The sequence below is a fragment of the Megascapheus bottae genome, chromosome 1 (genome assembly GCF_031878675.1).
Source record: "Megascapheus bottae isolate mThoBot1 chromosome 1, mThoBot2.hap1, whole genome shotgun sequence".
Lineage (NCBI taxonomy): Eukaryota > Metazoa > Chordata > Mammalia > Rodentia > Geomyidae > Megascapheus > Megascapheus bottae.
Window position 1 is genome coordinate 26,153,365 of NC_143509.1, and position 19,687 is coordinate 26,173,051.

At 56.4% G+C, this 19,687-nt stretch overlaps 1 protein-coding gene across 1 annotated transcript; it reads right to left on the bottom strand.

Moving 5' to 3' along the window:
- Window positions 1-581: 581 nt before the first annotated feature.
- On the bottom strand, window positions 582-19,304 carry Onecut3 (one cut homeobox 3). Its single transcript, XM_090328362.1, has 2 exons — window positions 18,110-19,304; window positions 582-874 (listed from the first exon to the last, which is right to left on the bottom strand). Exons 1-2 carry the CDS (start codon window positions 19,302-19,304, stop codon window positions 582-584), a joined length of 1,488 nt encoding a protein of 495 aa, XP_090184488.1.
- Between the last annotated feature and the right edge of the window lie 383 nt (window positions 19,305-19,687).

Here is a 19,687-nt window from a genome sequence, read left to right on the forward strand (position 1 = left end):
ATGTGAGCGCTGCCACCCCTTGGGTGTGGGTGGGGCGGGAAGGGCGCAGCCCCAGGCCCCCTCCCCAGGCTTTAAGGCAGGCAATTGTTGGCACAAAGAGTCCTGGCCGCGGGGAGGGGCGGCTGGGGTCTTGGCTGTGGAAGGCCTTCCTGCCAGTGGAGGGGGCCGGTGTGTGTGTGGGGGGGGACACAACACTTTGAGGATCCAGTTTGACAGGGTTTTGGCCACTTTGGAGGGAGCTGAGTTCTTGGGGACCCAGGAGGTGGTGGGGGGGGGCAGGAAGGCAGGGAGGGCCTGGGCCTGGCATAGGAGGGGTAATCTTCATTTTTTTTTAAATACCCGGTTTATATTTCTAGTATGTGCTTCTTGACCCGCTTTAGGGGAGGACGCGCAGGGAGCCCTGGTTTTCCTCAGGCCCCCTGTGTGTCCTGAATGGAGAGGGGCTAGCAAACCCCACTCCACCCGGTCCCTGCCCCGGGGTGGGGGGCTTCCTTTTGGGGTGGTGAGTGGGGAAGGGGCTCTTTGTGCCTGGGGGGGCAGGTGTGCGACCCCCTCCCGGGGTGGGGAGGAGAGTGGGGGGCTCAGGCCTTGGAGAAGGTGGCGGAGGCGCTGGCCGGGCCCCCCGGGGCGGCTCCGGGCTCCTCGGCCCAGCGGTTCATGCAGCGGCGCCGGGCGTTCATGAAGAAGTTGCTGACGGTGTTGAGCTCCAGGCCGAGCTGCTGCGAGATGGTGACCTGCATCTCCTTGGACGGCCGCTTGTTCTCCTTGAAGATGGCGATGAGCGTGCGGCGCTGCAGGTCCGTGAACACCAGGCGCTGCTTCTTGGGCTGCAGCGCCCGCTCCTTCTGCTGCTCCTGCTCCTTGCGCTTGCAGGCTGCGGGGCAGGGACAGGGGGAGAGGGAGGGGGGGGACAGGCAGGACCCAGGGCAAGCGGAGGAAGACCCAGGATAGGAAAGGAGAGACAGGGACCAGACAGGGACCAGCAGGACAGGGAAAGAGGGGCACCCCCCCCCAGACAAACACAGAGATATCCAGAGACCAGAGGGGCAGGAAGGAGGCAGAGACCAAGGGAAAGTAGGAACAGAACGGGGACAGTGGATAGGGTAGAAAGGAGACAAAGAAAGGGACCCAGTAAGAGTACAACTCCAGGTATATCCCGAACCCCATCTCCTCCACGGTGCCCAACCCCACCTCTCACCCCATACTCCAGCGGGCAAGGGCTCCCCACGCCTAGCCCAAAGACTGTGGACAATGGCTTCCCCTCTCTCCTACAGACCAGACCTGGAGGATGGTGGGTAGACACAGGAAGGCATGGGAATGACTCATTTTCCTGGGTTGCACCTCCAGACCCCCTCCCGCACCCCCGCAAACCAGGTTCCTGCAAAGCCTAACTACCTTGGGGTAGGAGATCCTCTCTCTCTTACATCTGGCTTCCCTCCAACACCCAGAGACACTATGGAACCCCAAAACAAAGAATGGGACATCAGAGAGGGAGAAGTGGCCTCAGTTCCAGAAGCCTGGGGGTCTTTGGGGTATCAATTTCAAACTTGGTCAGAAGCACAAGTGGCTCCCACCTGTAATCCAAGGTACTGAAGTCAAAGCTAGCCTTGGCAGAAAAGTCCACTAAAAGTCAGAAGTGGAGGTGTGGCTGAGGTGGTGGAGTGCCAGCCTTGAGTGGAAAAAGCGAAGGCACAGCACCCTGCCCCCCCAATCTCACTTTGGAGGGACAGAATGACCCTATCCCATCCTCCTTGGTACCCCACATGAAGTGTGTGGGGCCTAGCTGACCCTGCTCGTAGCCCCTGCTTCTTGGAAGCCTTGGTGGCCCAGTGGAATTCTGGGCAGCACAGTGAGCTTGCCTGCTTTTCTTTTGGTTCCAGAACAGTCGAGACCAGACGGGATGTTAGATCAATAACCCATAGATGTCTGCAAAAATAAATGAATGTTCCCTGTGCCTTGTGACTCATTCCTTGGGGACAGGGGCTTCGCCCATGGAGAGTGTGAACTGACATGTCACCTTCCTCGGGGATGCTCAGAGAGGTTCTAATTGGCTGCTTCGGGTTCTATGATTAAATAAGACAGTTGCAGGTCTCCGTACGTGTAGAAAAATCACTGTGTGTATGTGAGAGAGTCAATCTAGAAGAAAATGTTGTCAGAAAAAAATGTATCTATGTAACAAGGCACAGTGTATTATTAAAGGGACAGTTAAGGAATATGAACTGGCCCACGCCTGTAATCCCTGCTATTCAAGAGGCTGATATCTGAGGAGCAAAGTTTGAAGCCAGCCTAGACATTCTTATTTCCAGGGGGGGGGGGAAATATGGAAGTGGAGATGTGGCTCAAGTGATCGAGCGCTAGCCTTGAACTAAAACACTAAGGACAGTGCCCAGGCCCTGAGTGCAAGCCCCAGTCCCAGCATACACACACACACACACACACACACACACACACACACACACACACACACGCCACACCACCACCACCACCATCAGCAACAACAAAGCTGGGCATGACGGCACAATGCTTGGGAGGCAGAGGCTGTAGAACCCAGGCAAGCCTGGGTTATATAGTGAGACTGTCTAAAGAAAGCAAAACATGGGCCGGGAGCATAGTCTAGTGATAGAGTGCTTGCCTAGCTTGCACAAATCCCTGGGTTCAATTCCTCAGTGCTACATATATAGAAAAAGGCGGAAATGGTGCTATGGCTCAAGTGGCAGGGTGCTACCCTTGAGCAAAAATGGTCCAAGGACAGTGCCCAGGCTCTGAGTCCAAGCCCCAGGACTGGCGGGGGAGGAGGGGGCCACAAAGCAAAACAGGGGTTGGAGGTATGGTTCAGGTGGTAGAGTCCAGCTAATGGTCAAAAGAGTGAGATACTGAGTCTGTCTCAGACAAAAAGAAAAAAAGAAAGAAAACAGCACATAATCAGTATCTCCCTCCTGCAATTTCAAGAGGCTGAGGGTGGTGGTAGGATCATTAAGGCCCTGACACATAGTAGGACTTCATCTTAACATAAACATTGGGTATGGTAGCCTGCACCTGTCATCTCAGATCCTGCGGGAATCATAATAGGAAGATCACAGTCCAGGCCCACAGTGAAGGGCCAGGCCCTAGGTCAAAACCAAAAGAGGCTCAGGATGAGAGACTCGAGGGACAGAGCACCCGCCTGGTAAGCAAGGCCCTGAGTTCAAACTTCAGGATGAAAGGCAAAGAAGAACGGAGGAAGGAAGGAAGGAACGGAGAAAAAGAGAGAGATGGGGAGAGGAAGAGGACAGTGGGAAGAAACCCAAGCGCTTGACTCAACTTGCACCTATTTAGGACTGGCCCAGACAGTGAAGCAGTTCAAGCAGCCAAGTTCTCCAGAAGAACATTTGAAACTCGGTCCAGACTTTTAAATCCCAACCAAGACCCTTCCTGTACACCTCATTTCTTTTTTTGTTCTGTGCCTGAACTGGGGCTTGAACTCAGGTCCTCCATCCCTCACTTGGCTGTTTTGTTCAAGAGTGGTGCTTTACACCTGAGCCACACTTCATTTATTTTTTATTTTTCGTGGTTAATTGGAGGTAAGAATCTTCCTGATTTTCCTTCCCAGGGCTGGCTTGGAACTGTGCTGCTCAGATCTCAGCTTTCTGAGTAGCCAAGGATTACAGGCGGGAGCCGCCAGTGCCCGGCCAATCAACAATTCCGTAAGGAATAAGGTTTCTCCTTATTCACACAGAGGAGGTGAGCCACTTGCCCAGGGCTGCCCAGCTGCTGGCAAAGCCCAAACCACTCGCAGGCATCTGTGGTCTCCCTGGAGTCTCTAATGGGCAGAGGCTGGGGGAAGGGCCAGACACAAGCTGGAGTTGTGAAGCCAACTTCAGCTTCTTCTTCTTCTTTTTTTCTTTTTTTTGTTGTTGAAGGCAGCGAGGCTGGGCCGCGCCCCTTTGCCTGCGTTCAATCTAATTACAGCTGCTTCTAGCCAGGATCGATCCTGTTCCAGTTGGAGCTGTTTACCGGGAGCAGCTTTTGTCATCGGCCCATCCCCCACTGCCCCCACAGAGGTGGGGGGCCAGGCCACCGAGGCCCTGTGCCCAGGGCCACCCCTCCCCGAGGCTGGCACTCAGCAGGAGGGGCAGCTGGGAGGGCGGCACCGCACTCACCCTCAGCATCCCTTAGGTTGGCATATCCTGTCACCGCCATCACCCTGCAGGACCTGTCGCCACCGCGGCTCTCCTCTGCACAGTGGGCTCCCATCCCACCTGCACACCCCACCCCACCTCCAGCTCCATCCTCTCCCTGCATCCTCTTCGCCTCCCTCCCCTCCCCTGCTGCTCCATCCCTCTTCCACCTTCCCCTCCCCCTCCTCCCTTCACCCCTCCTCCTCCATCCCTTCCTCCACCAACACCTCCAGTTCCATCCTGCTTTTGCCTGCATCCACCAGGATGGTAGATTCTCTCCACCATCCCCTCCTCCAAGTGTTCTCCATCTTCCCCCTCCACCCCTCCTCCCCTCTTCCCCTCCACCATCATCTTCAGTTCCAATCTCCTCCATCCGTCCTCTTCCTCCAGCTCTTCTTGTATCCCTTCCGCATCCATCACCTCCTCCTCTACCCCCTCCAACACAGCATCACCCTCACACCCCACTCTACTCCCCTTGCCCCTCCCTCCTCACCTCTGCCAGCGCCAAACTTCCCACTATTGCCCCTGGCAAGGCCATCCTCCAGCCCCAGGCTGCCCACCACATCTGCTCCCTCCTCCCTCCTCCTTCCTTCATCTTTGCCTGGACTATTCCTCTACTCCCACCCACGGAAATGGGCCCTGTCTCGTTCACTCAGTCCAGCCGCAGAGCCTTTGCACTGGCTCAAGTCTCTCCCCCAACTCCTCACCGCCCAATTTTCTTCTGTCTGTTTCACAAGGAGGCCACTCTGAAGAGGTTCCTCGGGAGGGAAACACTCCCCCTCCTTCCTGCCTCCCCCTCAGACCCCAGGGAGTTAAAAAAAAAAAAATGCTGGGGCTGGGAGAATCTCTGATCTTAACCCTGCCGGGTGGCTCAGATAGCGCAGCCCGCCAGCTACTCAGGAGCCTGAGCACTAAGAATCACGGTTCAAAGCTAGCCCTGGCAGAAAAGCCTGTGAGACTTTTATCCCCAATGAAGCAACAAAAAGTCAGAAGTGCAGCTGTGGCTCAAGTGGCAGAGTGCCAGAAGTGTTTTGAAAAGGTGAGGAAACCTGGCAGGGTGAGGGAACTTAGCTGCTTTGTTCTTCAGCTCTTGCTGATTCTGCCCAAGGGGACCCATCTTTGCCTCAGTTCTGAAAATGATTGCCCTTTTGGGCTGTGTGACTTAGGGGTGGTGGCAAAAGGAGCACTGTCCCTGAGCTCTTCAGCTCCAGGCTACCGCCCTACCCCTGAGCCAGTTTTTTTCCTAGTGATTAATGGCAGCTAAGAGTCTCCCATTCTTCAGTGCCTGGGCTGGCTTTGAACCTTGATCCTCAGATCTCAGCCTCCTGAGTAGCTAGCATTACAGGTGTGAGCCACCACACCTGACCTCTCAAGCACAAGAAATCATGCATGAAGCCAGGAGACAGTGCTCATATGCCTGTCACTGTAGCAACTCAGGAGGCTGAGATCTGACGACTGTGGTTCAAAACAAGCCTGGGCAGGAAAGTCTATGAGACGCTTATTTCCACTAAACTACCAAAAAAGTCAGAAGGGGCTCTGTGACTCCAGTGGTAGAGCTCTAGCCTTGAACAAAACAAGCTCAGGAACAGTGCCCAAGTCCTGAGTTCCAGCCCCAGTACTGGCACAGAAGAAAAACAAGAAAACAAAAAAAAGGAAAGAAAGCAAGAGCGAGATGGTTGTGTTGGGGGGGTTCTGAGTAAAGTGAGGCTGAAATGCCTGACTTCAGCTTCCAGTGGGAGATGCTGAGCTCTGTGTGGCCGTGAGGTTCTGTCCCCTGTCCGAGCAGTGCCAGGCCTGGTCATCTTTCCCAGGATCTTCCCAAGGGCAGGAGCTAAAAGATGGAAAATTAGTATAGAATATGGAAAAGTGGAAGTGTGGCTCACACGGCAGCATGCAGCCTTGAGCACAGAAGCTGGGCAAGAGCAAGAGCTGAGCCTTAAGTGAAAGTCCCAGTACTTGGCGCGCACGCGCACGCGCACGCGCACGCGCACCCGCGCGCACACACAGAGCCAAGGAGCTTCTAGACCTCCCTCAAAGCCTCCTTGCAATGCAATGGCTCCTTCCCCTCTCTCCCTACAGACAGTCCTAGCTCCCTGGCCCTGTTCCTTTTTCTGGCCTAGCCTTGAGCCTGTGGGGCCTGGGGGTCCTCTGTCATCCAGCTTATAATAGTTCTTCAGGGAGTTGTCCAAGAACTAGCGCTCCCCCCCCCCCCCCCCGCCCCGCTTACTCCCTGAGAGGGTGGTGGGCTAGTAAGAGGGAGGTCTCAGCCCCAACTTAGATCCTGCTGAGGTCGTCTTTATCCTGGAGGGCTGAACAGGACGCTGGGAACATGCGGACCCGGCCTCCGTGGAGTGCATAACTCAGCCATTGATTGATCTATTGATGGGGGAGGCAGTGGCTTTCAGAGGCTGGGAGGGGGAGGGGAGCAGAGCCCCTCAGTGGCCCAGCCAGATTCCTGCTTGTAGCCAGAGCTGCGAGCCACCTGTTCACTCTCTTGTCCTGCAGTAGATAACCCCCCCCAAAAGACACCGGGGCCTCCTCCCCCCATCTCAGTCACCCCCTCCCTTGAAGCCCTGGGTGCAGGTAGGCTTGAAAATGGGGTGCCTCTCCCCAGGGTCGGTGGGTGCCTATGCACACACGGGATGCGGGTTGTGTTTGCAGACCTCTGACCTCTGTGGTATGGACCAACCTGGAGGAGCTGTGGCTTCCCTCTGGCAGTATGGAGGGTGGGGGCCCCTTCAGACATGTGCAAAAGCAGGGGTGCTGGGGGCGCTGTTCAGCCCAGTCCAGCCCAGCCCAGCCCAACCATGGGCCTGGAGAAACTGGAGAAACCGGTGGCTGCACCAGAGCTGGCTCTATGGCACCTGAGTGGCTGTGGCGTGGCGTGATGGCCAGCGTTATTTGCAGCTGGGAATGGGATGGGGAGGAGGTTGCAGAGCAGGGCTGCATCCCTGAGCTCTTGGGACAGCTTTTCAGCCTTGCAGCTCAGACCAGCAGGGAGTGGGCGTGGCTCCGCGGGGGCGTGGCTCCGCGGGGGCGTGGCTCCGCGGGGGCGTGGCCCCAGAGCAAGCTTGCTCTGGATTCACCCAGGGCACTACACGGACTTCCGGTTCCTGGTTTATCAGGTGGAACAGTGACCCATGACCCTGGTGTCCTCCTCTGTAGGAGGGGGTGATGGCCCCACTGATCAGGGGCCATGAGTTTATTCCTATATTCACTTATTGATTCATTCCACATTCATCCAGGCACTCATACATTCTCATTCATTCATCCATCCAAAGCCCTTGTTCATTCATTTGTGCATTCATTCATCTAGGCACTCATTCATTCATTCCTTCCCTCATTGACACAGGCATTCATTTACTCCATAACTCATTCATTGATTCATGCATTCATTCACTCATTCATTTATGTATGCATGCATTCATTCACCCACTCATTTGTTCATTTACTCATTTCTTTTCTTTTCTTTCTCTCTTTCTTTCTTTCTTTCCTTCTTTCTTTCTTTCTTTCTTTTTTTTTGTTGGTCATGGGGCTTGAACCCTGGGCCTGGGTGCTGTCCCAAAGCTCTTCAGCTCAAGGCTACCACCCTACCCCTTGAGCCACAGAGCCACTTCTGATTTTCTAGTGGTTAATTGGTGATGAGAGTCTCACAGTCTTTAGTGCCCAGGGCTGGCTTTGAACCAAGATCCTCACATTTCAGTCTCCTGAATAGCTAGGATTACAGGCATGAGCCACCGTGCCCTGCAATTAACTCACTGCTTCAACAAGTGAGTGCATGGTGAGTGGACTATATATTCATTCATTCATGAAATCACTCTCACTCAACTAATCATTTGTTCACTCACTCACTCATTCACTTATCTGTCTGGCCATTTCCAAGAACTACTGTGCACAGGGCCATCCAAAGCAGAACCAGCTCCCAGAACCTGATGGGACACAGTAGGATCTGGACACCCCATTCAGGTGTTGGGGGCTTTGGCAGGGGGGGGGCGGTCAGAGAAGCCCAGAGAAAGGGATGATATCAGGTTGACACAGGGAGTACTGGCCAAAGCCAGGACAGCAACAGGAATCAACATCCCAAAGGCCAGGTGTGACAGGAGAGCCAATGGCTGCAAGATTCTCAGAGTGGACTAAGAAATGATCCTAGGGCCAGGTACTGGTGGCTCACATGTCATCTGAGCTACACAGGAAACTGAGTTCTGAGGTTCTTGGTTCAAATCCAGCTTGAGTAGCCAAGTCTGTGACAGTTATCTCCAGTGAATCAGCAAAAAGCCAGAAATGGAGCTGTGGCTCAAGTGGTAGAGGGCCAAACATAAACCCAAAAGGCAAGTGCTGGAGCAAGGCCTGAGTTCAAGTCAGCACACACCAGTAAAAAAGCGATCCCAAGGTGGTATCCTCCTTCCTCATGTCCCACCAGCCAACTGATCCTCACCCTCAAACCACCCCAGGCCAGTCTTCACTTGTGCCTTGTGTGCCTGCCCTCCCATCTGTGTCTACTTGGATGGGGCAGAAGCAGGAGCAAGGCTGGGAGCGGGCTGCCCCTCTCTCTGACTACCTATGCTCATTCCAGCTCCAGCCCCCCTCACCAGACTGGGCTCCGTGGAGCAGACAATTCAATACACAGCCTGGTCCCCGGCTGAGATGATGACCAGTTTCCTTAGCAACGCATTCTGCCCCAGCCACCAGCTGCTGGAGACAAGGATGTGGGGAACACTAACTAACCCCCCACACACACACCCCATGCCTGGTCCCTGTCAGGTGGAATTGCTCTGAGTATCTCCTGGCCAGAGAGGGTGAGTAACTTAGCCAAAGTCACACAGCACTGGGAGGGTGGGAAAGATATTCTGATTTTCTTTGTAGCTGACCTACACTCTAGATCCGTCAGAAATGGGGGTCCCAGCCGGGTGCCGTGGCTCATGCCTGTAATCTTAGCTACTCTGGAGGCCGAGATTTGAGGATCTCGGTTCAAAGCCAGCGTGGGCACTAAAGACTGTGAGACTCATCTCCAATTAATCACTAGAAAATGGGAAGAAGGGCTGTGGCTCTGGGCTCAGGGACAACGCCCAAGCCAAGGGGTAGGGCCATAGGCTTGAGCCCTAGGACCCACAAAAAGAAAGAAAGAAAGAAAGAAAGAAAGAAAGAAAGAAAGAAAGAAAGAAAGAAAGAAAAAGAAAGAAAGAAAGTGGAGAGAGTATGGTTTTTTTTCCAGGAAGAAGAGCCATGCCAAGCCTTTGTTCTTAGTAAGGGTCCTCAGAGACTTCTCAGTCCTTTATCTGTCCCCAACAGGGTCCCTTCTCCTGCCCAGTACCTGCACTGTCCATATCTTCCCAGGGGCTCAGCCTCCTATCTCTCTCTGGCCTCCATCCTCTCTCAGTGCAGCCTGGTAGTAGGGATTTCAATGACTGAACTCTCAAATTACTTCTGAGTCTTCCCAGGGTTTATCTGGAAGGTTCTATACCCACCCAGGCCACCCCTCCCTGGGGCACCTTCTAGGGGCTGGATTGTGGAGGGGTGTCGGGCAGCTCAGGCTGGATATTCAACTACAGAGACACTCCCTCCCCCATCGTGAGCCCTTCCACTGGGCAAACTGGCTCTGCAAACACACACACACACACACACACACACACACACACACACACACACACACAGCTTTCATTTAAAAAAAAAAAAAAAGACATTCACAGAAGCCCCAGCAGACAGTTGGAAATGAATTGGAAAAAGATGACAGAAAAAAAAAAAAAAAACAGCGATAAGAAAAACAAGGACCAAAAGGCCAACTCAGAAAACGGGGGCGGGGGGGGGGCGGGTTGACAAAACATTGCAATTGTTAGGGAATTAATCCACAGGTAAAGTCAGGTCCCGGAAGTGGAAGTATTCACTGTGGTCGCATGGCCCCCCTGCAACCCCCCCCATGACCACAAACATTTCCCAACAGTCAAATGTGGGCTGGCCCGGTTGTGGTTGAATAATGAATAGAATTATTACAGAGCAGAGCACCAGGCAGCCTGTAAAAGAGACCACACGGGCTAAAAAAGGTACTGGGGTTTGAACTTGGGCACCTTCCTTAACAGGCAGAGGCACTACCAATTGCAGTGGCATTCCAGCCCTTTATCTAATTTAAGAAAGAGAGAAAAAGAGAAAGAATGAAAGAAGGAAAGGAAGGAAGGAGGGAGGGAGGGAGGGAAGGAGGGAAGAGTTTTCAGCTGAAGATGTTCTCTGGGGGAGAAAGGAAAAAGCCTTTGTTTAACTAAGAAGGACAAAATGAAGCCTCTCTCCTAATCCATTTATATTTGGATATGTTCATTCTTTAAATTAATATGGAAGCCAGCTGTGGTAGCATAGACCTATAATCTCAACATTCTAGTGTTTTGATTCCAAGTTCCAGGCCAACCTGGGATACAAAATGAAGCTAGTGTGCTCTCTCTCTCCCTCTTTGTCACACACACACACACACACACACACACACACACACTATACAGAATGTTTTTAAAGATCCAGTAAGCACTGATGGTTTACAACCATAATCTTAGCTACTCGGCAAGCTGAAATCAGGAGGATGGAGGTGCCAGGCCAGCCCAGGGAAGAAAAAAGTTTTCTGTATCTCTTCTCAACCCGGGCCAGTGCCTGTCAGCTCAGTTATTACCGCAAACAAGGAAACAAATAAAAGAGGATCCTGATCCAAATGGGCCTGGGAAAGAAATGAAACCCTGAGCGGGGTGCAGTGGCTCATGCCTGTCCTCCTACCTACTCTGGTGGCTGAGATTGGAGGATCGAGATTCAAAGCCAGCCCAGGCACTAAAGTCCACGAGACTCTTATCTTCAATTAACCACTTGAAAAACCGGAAGTGGCACTGTGGCTCAAGGGGTAGGGCGGTAGCCTTGAGCTGAAGAGCTCAGGGGCAATGCCCAGGCCCAGAGTTCGAGTCCCACGAGAGAACGAGGAGGAGGAGGAGGAGGAGGAGGAGGAGGAGGAGAAGGAGGGACCTCATATCAAAAAGAACTAGTGCAAAATAGTACAAAATATAAAATAAAAGTTTAAGGCCTAGATACATGCTCATCATTGGAGCATCTGCCCAGCAGGCAGAGGTCCTGAGCTTAAGATCTAATGAGAGGTGACGGAAGAGAACAGAAAAGTCTGCGCTCTCACAGAGTGCTAGGCATTGGGGTCTTCAGGGCTCCTCACACTGGTGGACTTTTGATGTGGGGAACGTGGCAGTGACACCCTGACTTGGTAACTTCCCTAGCACTGCAGGGCTGTGTGGACACAGACATCCCCTTCCCGCCTTTCCAGCAATGGTCTCTGAGTGCAAGGGCACTGAGAAACACACAAATCCTCGGTTGGTGTGCATCTCGTGGGCAGGCATGGCTCTCTCCTCATGCTTCCACCCCCAGTGCTAGGGCAGAAGTGGGGGCAGCCTCTGCAAGGGCACAGCTGGGGAAGAGGGATGGACCACCCCCAGCCTCAGAAGCTGAACTCAGGACAGGTGGAGGGGTGTGTGTGTGTGTGTGTGTGTGTGTGTGTGTGTGTGTGTGTGTGTGTTGCAGATGCCCCAGGGCCTCTGTGATGTCTGTAAGGACAGCTTCGGTGCAGGCAAGTCTACTACGGATGAGTGGATGAGTGCCTGACCTGTGCAATTTTCTCCAGCTCCTAATCCCAGTCTTTTTTTTCTGGGCCAGTATTGGGATTTGAACTCAGGGCCTGGACACTATCTCTGAGCTTTTTCACTTTCACGGGTGGTGCTCTACCACTTAGCCACAGCTCTACTTCCAGCTTTTTGGTAATTCATTGGCAAAAAGAGGTTCTGTAGTCTTGGGTTTGTTGTTGTTGTTTTCTGCCCAGGTTGGCTTTGAACCAGGACCCTCAGATCTCAGCCTCCTGAATAGCTAGGACTACAGGTGTGAACCCCCATCTCCTGGCAGATCCTCTTTGTTCCAGTCTGTTTCTCAGTAGTCTGGCACAGCAGGACCCACACAGGTATGCTTATTTGGTAAGAGAGGAAATTGAGGCTGAAGGTATCTCAGCCAGCCCAAGGTCCCAGGGTCTCCTCCCATTCCTAACTCCCCTCTCCCCTCCCCCTCAGGGCGGCTGGTCTGTATTGATCAGGGTGTATATTTAATTAAAACCTTGATGCAAAGCAGCTTGAGCCCCTCTGGTGAAGCTGGGCTGCTTGCTGGCTCTTACAAAGACTCTGTGAGGGACCAGGCCTCAGTCTTGCAGCCCTGGGCTCAACTTTCTGAGAGTCTTCTCAGAAACCTTTTAGTTTCCCTCCCAGAAGCATCCTCTCCTCCTCTCTCAGAAGGGTGGAGGGGCATTGTAGGCTGGCACAGGCAGGGTGAAGTGGCAAGCTGCAAAATGGCTGTAAAAAGCTTAGCTTGTGGAGGTGAGGGCAGCAAAGGGATCTGGGAGGCCAGCACGGAGGAGGAGGCTGGGGAGAGACGTGGCTCAGATTACAGTGGTAATGGTTGCTGGGAAGGAGCGGGGTAAGGAGAGATTTCAGGACGGCGGGTAGACCTTCGTTCGTTCTGGGATTCTAGTCTACGGGGACTGAAGGGAAAAGAAGCCCAATGCCAGCACTCTCCACTCCATCCCCAACTTCATCCGCGGGCTTTTCAGGGATAGGGGTGCTCACTCCCGTCTCTGATGAAATCATCTAAACGGATCTGAGGTCTGGTGCTGGCTCCCTCTCGATGGTTGGTGTAGAAGATGGAAATTCACCCGGAAAGACAGGCTTCGGGATACTGATAAGCAGAAGGGGGAAGAAGGAAGCTGGAGCTCTCTCTCCACAAAGGGGACGAAACAATCACCCTCAGGAGAAGACTCGGGGCGAGCAGGCTCGCAGCCCCTGCAAAGCGCTGAGGTGGAGACGTGAGCCACCCATCTAGGGGAGGTCACCTCAACTAGATTCTAAATTATCAAGTGCTGTGCCAGCCTTTCTTCCCCGCCCAGCCCAGAGTCACCAGCTGTAGTTCTGGACCTCAATGCCCTAAGGAGTTTTCCATGCCAGTCTTCATATCTGGACGCCACCTGTCACCCCCACACTTCTGCAGAAGATTAGAGAAGTTGGGTGCCCTCGCCCCCATCCTCCACTCCACAGAAACAACTCAACTCCTTCACTTTACAGAAGCCGCCTCCACTCCCCTCCCGCCCCCAGCCCGGCTGTGGGAGGCGCCCTTCACTTTTGTGGCTTAGGCTTGCTTGTCTGTGAAGTGAGTTAAGTAACTGCATTCAGTTTCAAAGACCATTTCAGAAGCCAGGCGCCGATGGCTCACGCCTGAAACCCTAGCAACTCAGGAGGCTGAGATCTGGGGATAACACTTCAAATCAACCTGGGCAGAAAAGTCCCAGGAGACTCTTCTCTCCAAGTAACCAGCAAAACTTCCAGAATGGAGGTGTCATTCAAGTGGCTTTGAGCAAGAAAACCAAGCAAGAACTTGAGAGCCTGAGTTCAAGCTCCAGTACCCACCCCCTTGCAACAACAACAACAAAAAGATTATTCCATAGTGTTCTATCTATGGGGGGAGACGGTGCAGCCTCCCTGCAGGTACCATCTCAGAATTGACTTGCCTCCCCTTCTCCTTCTCAGGGACTCATGCAGGATGGGGGGCAATGATTTGAGAAGATTCCAGTTGGAGCCTAGGCTAGCTTAGGAGGGAGGGAGCTGGTTTGGAAGGAGACTCGACGTCTCTCTGGGCAGCTTGCCCAGCAGTTCCAAATGTGTAGCACTTGTACTCTTGTACATGCGCCCCCTCCTCCCCGCTCCTCCCAAACCATGAGGCTTCTGTGGCTCCCGGCTCCATCCCCTCCAGGTCCCTGGGGCTCTGTGGCCAGTCATGGAACCCAGGTAAGGTTCAGGCTTTCAAGTGCCGCTCCCCCGCCCCCACAACAGTTCTCTCTCCTATTTCCTGTAAGGCTAGGGGCTCTGTCCTGGGATGGGCAGGTGATAAGGTTTCCCCAACAGGCACCAGGACCAGGTGCCTCATGCCTATAATCCTGGTTATTCAAGAAGTTGAGATCTGGGGTTCGTGGTTCGAAGCCAACCTGGACTTTAGAAAAGACCATGTGAGTCTTATCTCCAATAAACCAGCAAAAAAGCAAGAAGTAGAGTTGTGGCTCAAATGGTGTGGAGTGCTTTGCCTTGAGCAAACAGCCAGATTCTGAGTTCAAGCCCCTGTACTAACACACCCACACCCACACCCACACACAGCCAGGGTGTGTCCTTTGCTCACCCCTGTCCTGATGGAGGAGGGTGTGGAGATCTATCCTAGTCCTGAGGGGGAGCCCCCCAGCTCCTGGCAGCCTTACCCTCTAGGTGGGTCACCACTAAGCCAGCGGCTTCAGCATTGCTTTCCAGAAACAGCTCTGGGTTTTGTTCTAAGGATGATTTGGTTTGTTCCCCATTGGGACTAAGAATGCCATCAGCGCTAGGTTCCTCCCTGCCTCAGTTTCCCCTATATTGGATCCCACAGGACTTCTGGGTTCCTACTTTCCTCCACGCAGTGATGAGGAGGAAGAGGAGATAGAGGTGCTTTATTATGTCAACAGCCTCCCTCAGATTATTTTTAGTATTTTTATGAATATTTTTCTGATCAGCTACAAAAAAATACTTTTCCTCCGCAGTTGCAATTTAAACAATATTTGATGACGGCCAGGCTATCGACCCAGCCACAGTGGTGATGAATTAGAGACGGTAATTCGAATTCATCGACCGCCCCTCCCCCAGCCCTCTCCCATAATCACAGTTTGAGAAACTGCTGGGGTGGGGGCTTCTGCATGAGGATTCTGGCGGGGGAGGGGTGATAGGTATGGGATGCGAGCTCCAAGATTGCCCTCTCCTAGATTGAAAGGACCCAGAATCACTGAATGGTTCAGTCAGACACACATTTTACAGATGGGCAAACTGAGGCAGATGAACTATGAGCTGAAACTAGAAATCTTGCCAGAATTTCTTGGTGGAACAAAGAAACCACTTGGTCGTCCCTGCAGCCCTGGCCCTGGCTGCAATCCTGAGGAGAGAGGTGGCCACGCTTTCTCCAGGTCTGGGGAACCAGGATGGAGACGGATGGGAGAAGAGCTGTCTTGCCAGCTGAGGCTCCCCCAGACCCCTGATCTCACTCTCGTTTTCTGCCTCTGTCTCTCCTTTTCCTGCTCTTTGTCTCCCTGTCTCTTTTCATCTTTCCCTGAGTCCTTTCTGTTTTGGTTTCCTTTTTGCTTTTCCCCATCTTTCTTTCTCCTCTGGGTCTCCGCTTGGTCTCCATTTCCCTAATGGCTGTCACCTTTCCTCCTTTTTTCTCACAGTCCTTTCTCCAGGTGGGACACTGGTGGCAGCTTGGGGAAAGTGGCAGAAGCCCGGGGACAGCCAGTGCAGCCAGGGCACCGGGGTGGGGCAAGTTTCCTGGGCCGGCCAGGCTGGGTGTGCAGATTTCGCTGTGCGCGGGTTGGGAACGAGTTGGGGACAGAGTAGACCGGGACCTCTCCAGGGGAAGTGGCTCTGGGCGCCTGGCCTCCGGGGCCCCTGCAGGTGGCCGCCTCGGGCGGTGAGTGCCACGGGGACCCGCCCGCCTCCTCTCCTAAACACCTCGATTTGCCGCCACTTAATCGCTTTTCATCTGCGCAGCCACCGGAACTAAAATGCCTAAAAGGCCTCCGCCTGCCCGAGCCTTAAATTACCACCACAGCCTCGGCCACCGACGCCTGACAGCTCCGGCAGGCGGAGCGTGCAGGTGTCCTGGGTAAACTGGGGGTGCGGAAGGAGTCAAAAGTGAGGTTCATGGACAGAAGAGGGGTGCTTCTGGTTCATTATCCCCCACTCCTCCACTGCCTGGCTTGAGGTGAAGACTGTGGGGGGGCCCTGCGCTCACCTCCAGCCACCCAGGTGACCGGTAACCCGCCACTGTCCCGTTTCCAAAACAGGAAACACACCTGGAGAGTAGAGACTGTTCACCAAGATGAGGAAGGCAATGCCAAGAGTAAATCAGACTCAGTCGCCCCACCTGTAACTACACCTGAGCACAAAGGGGAGCCCTGAGACCCGATGGCCCCGGTAGTAGACGTGAACACTGCCCCGCAGTCACCAGGCGCTTCCTGCCCGATCCACCCCCAGCTCCTCACCAGGCCTGTGGTTTGTCTTTGTGATTCTGTGGGCAATCTTCCGGTGTGGCCCCTCAAATATCTCTAGTAGGGGTCAATCTCAGATATGTAAATGGATGGTGAAAAATGTGGAGGCTGGCATGAATTCTGGGTACACGGCGGGGAGAGCAGACTACAATGCCTCTCTTCTGTATGGGCAGCGCAGTAGGGTGAGGTCCCCTGTGGGATACGCCGTCCCTCTCCTGAGTTCACTCACACCGCACAGCGCAGCCCAGGCTGTGTGTTGGTGCTGGCTGGACGTCCACGATAAGGATGATGAAGTTCCCGCTGTGACTGTGTCTTGGGGGGGGGGGATGGAACCCAGCAATCCAGCCCTTGTAGGAAACTAAGTGCTAGTAGTTATTTCTAACGTGTTCCAGCAATATCCTTGGGGATTTAGTTACCTGACACATTTGAAAGACAATTACTCCGAGGTCCAAAGTGGAGAATCTAAGAATCCTATATGAGCTCCCGCTAGCTCTGGCCCTGTAAAGAGGGAAACTGAGGCCCATCAGGCTCTCGGAGGTTTGTCCCATGAGCCTGGAACATGCAGGGAGAGGGAACAGCTTGTTGGGGGGGGTCACAACTCAGGACAATCTCCCCCCAGCTCCTCTCCTCAGCTTCCCTATTGGCAGGAACCGGGGTACAGTCAAATCCCTCCTGCCTTCCTTGCTGGCCCAGCTGCCCCCCCCCCTCTGCTCTTGTGTGTGGAGAAACCGATCGATTTGGAAGCTGCTATTGTCCCTGTGGTTGGGTGCAGAGACCCCTCCCCAGCACCCAGGGGAAAAGACTAGGGGACCCACCCCCACAGACACACGGGGTGGAGAGTCCTGAAGGGGGCTTCCTCGCTGGAGGCCTTGTAGACCCAGCTGTCGTCCATTGGGGGGGGAACAGGTCGGGATGTGTGTGTGGGGGGGGTGTACCTGAGTGAGAAAGAGACAGAGGCAAAGAGATTGAGACAAGAAAGAACAAGAACACCAGAGAGTAATGGAGGAATAGATCACGTTTGTGGTGACAGACACGGGTAGAATCCAGAGAAGAAACACGGAGAAGCTGGGCAGACAGGGGCGCAGACACCCAAACCAAAAAGCACCCTGTAGGCAAGCTGCCAAGCCGGGCTGTGAAGGCCTCTGGCGGGCCGCGAGCCGAGGGTCCCCGGGGCCGCCCCTCCCCCGCCCATTCTCGGGTGACCTTTGCCAGCGGCCGGAGGGGTGGGGAGGTGGGGACGATCGATCGCCGGGGCCCAGCTACAAAGAACGGCGAGAGCTGGGAGGCTGAGCTCGGCCCAGCCTGAGCTGCCGAGGAGGCGCCAGCGCCCGCCCGTGCACCCACCGGGTGGGCTGTGGGCCAGAGGATTGTGTGTGGGGGGCTCCAGGTTAGGGTGGTTTAGGTATAGAGCGGGGTAGCACCCCAATATGTCAGCAGAGACACAGCACCCTCCTGCCCAAGGCGCGCGCTGCATGCACACGCAAGCACACACACCCATCTACACACACACACACAATGATCCGTCCTGAGCTCAGAGAAAGGCCTGCACCCTTCCCTCGCAGGACAAAAGGGACGAGGGACCCCCACTATTGGTTCCCAAGTAGGGGGGAAGAGGCCGGCGACATGTTGGAGGGGAAAGCCAGACCAATCCCTTCCCCCCCTGGCCTTCCTCTTTTGGCGACCCTACCACTAACAGACTGGGGACGTAGAACTTGAAGTCGCCCTCTCCGGAGGGACCGAGGCTCCTCGGGCCTCGAGGAGGCTGGCGTGGGGCCGCTGGACCTCGCCCTGCCCGGGCGCGCCCGGGGCCCAGAAGTGCGCGGCGCGCTCTTACCTGCCAGGCGCAGCGCCGACATGCGCTGGAACTCGGGTTCCTGCAGCCACTTCCACATCCTGCGGAAGGTCTCGCGGCCGGACTTGAGCTTGCTCCACGGCTTGGGGTTGCGCAGCAGGTCGGAGAGCGTGCCCTGCGAGCGGCACAGGATGCGCTGCGCGAAGATGGCCTGCGGGATGCTGTAGCGCTTCAGCTCCGCGGTGATGCGCTGCGCCACCTCCTTCGTGTTGATCTCCTCCGCCGCCCCACCGCCTCCGGGGCCGCCGCCGCCGCCGCCGCCGCCCGGGCCACCGCCACCCGAGTGTGGCCCGTGCGCCCCGGCGGCCGCCAGCCCGCCCAGCGGCGCCAGCAAGCCCGCGGCGCCCGCGGCGCCCGCCCCGCCGGCCCCGGCTCCGCCGCCTCCTCCCGGCAGCCCTCGGGCCAGCGCGTCCTCCGCTCGCCCCAGCAGCGCGGCGTGCGGCTCGAAGGCGGCGGGCGGCAGCAGCTTGTCCCCGGCCAGGTGGCTCGGCGCCCCGTAGGCGGCCAGCGGCGGAGGCGGCGGCGGCGGCGGCGGCGGCTGCGGGGCGCTGTGTAGCGCGGGCGGCAGCGCGTTGGGCAGCGGCGAGAGCGGGGAGCCCATGGCGGGCAGCTCCTTGCCGTAGGGCCCGTAAAGGTGGCCCACGGAGGCCAGCGCCGCGCGCTCGTCGCGCATGAGGGTGAAGCTGCCGCTCACGCTGGCCGCCAGGCGCTGCGGCGGGGGCGGCGGGGGCGGCGCGGCCGCGGGGTGCGGGTGCGCGTGGGGGTGGCCGCCGTGCGCCCCGGCCACCGCCGCGGCGGCCGCGTGCTGATGGAACTTGTCAGCCACGGCCGCGAGGGGCGGCAGGTGCTGCAGGGGCGTGAGCGTCGTGTAGGTGCCACCCAGGCCCGGCGCCTCGCAGGCCATGCCCATGGCCGGGTGCAGCGGGCCCGCCAGCTCCCCACGGAAGTCAGCCCCGCCGCCCGCGCCGCCCGCGCCGCCCGCGCCGCCCGCGCCTCCGCCCCCGCCTCCGCCGTCCAGTAAGCTCGCCATGCCCGCCACCAAGCCGGGGCGACCCGGTGCCACCAAGCTGCGGTGCGGTGCCGCCGCGGAGCGCGCGTGGCCCGGGCTCAGCAGCTCGCCCGCTTGCGCGTGGGCCACGCCGTGCAGCCCCCCCAGGCTCTCCAGGCTCAGCTCCATGGCTGGGTCGCCACGCGAGCGCGCGCGCGCCCGTGGAGGGGGGGTCTTCCCCCCCACTCGCCGCTTCGGCCGCCCGCCCGCTACGCGCGATGCCCGGCGGCGGCCCCGCGCTCTCAGGGCAGCCGCATGGCCCCCCGCCCCGCTCCCCCGGTGGCTGCGCGCGAGGCTGCCTGGCTGCGCTGGCGCACGGCCCCGGCCCGGCTGTGAGCGCGGCCACCGAGCTGTGGCGGGGGAGCGGCCGGCGGCGCCCGGACCCGGGTCTGACGTCAGCGCCCCCGCCCACCCGCGCCCGCCACCTCACTCCGCCCCCGCCCCCGCGGCGCCCGGCCGCTCGCCGGGAGCCTCCGCCGGGGCCGGGGGGACCGCGGCGCCCGGGACGCGGG

Bases quoted from the DNA above. Each gene is read 5' to 3' on its own strand.
- Onecut3 (XM_090328362.1), bottom strand. From the start codon at position 19,304: ATGGAGCTGAGCCTGGAGAGCCTGGGGGGGCTGCACGGCGTGGCCCAC. The intron at 875-18,109 runs GTAAGAGCGCGC...CCTGCCCCGCAG, and splicing joins GTCGGCGCTGCGCCTGGCAG to CCTGCAAGCGCAAGGAGCAG.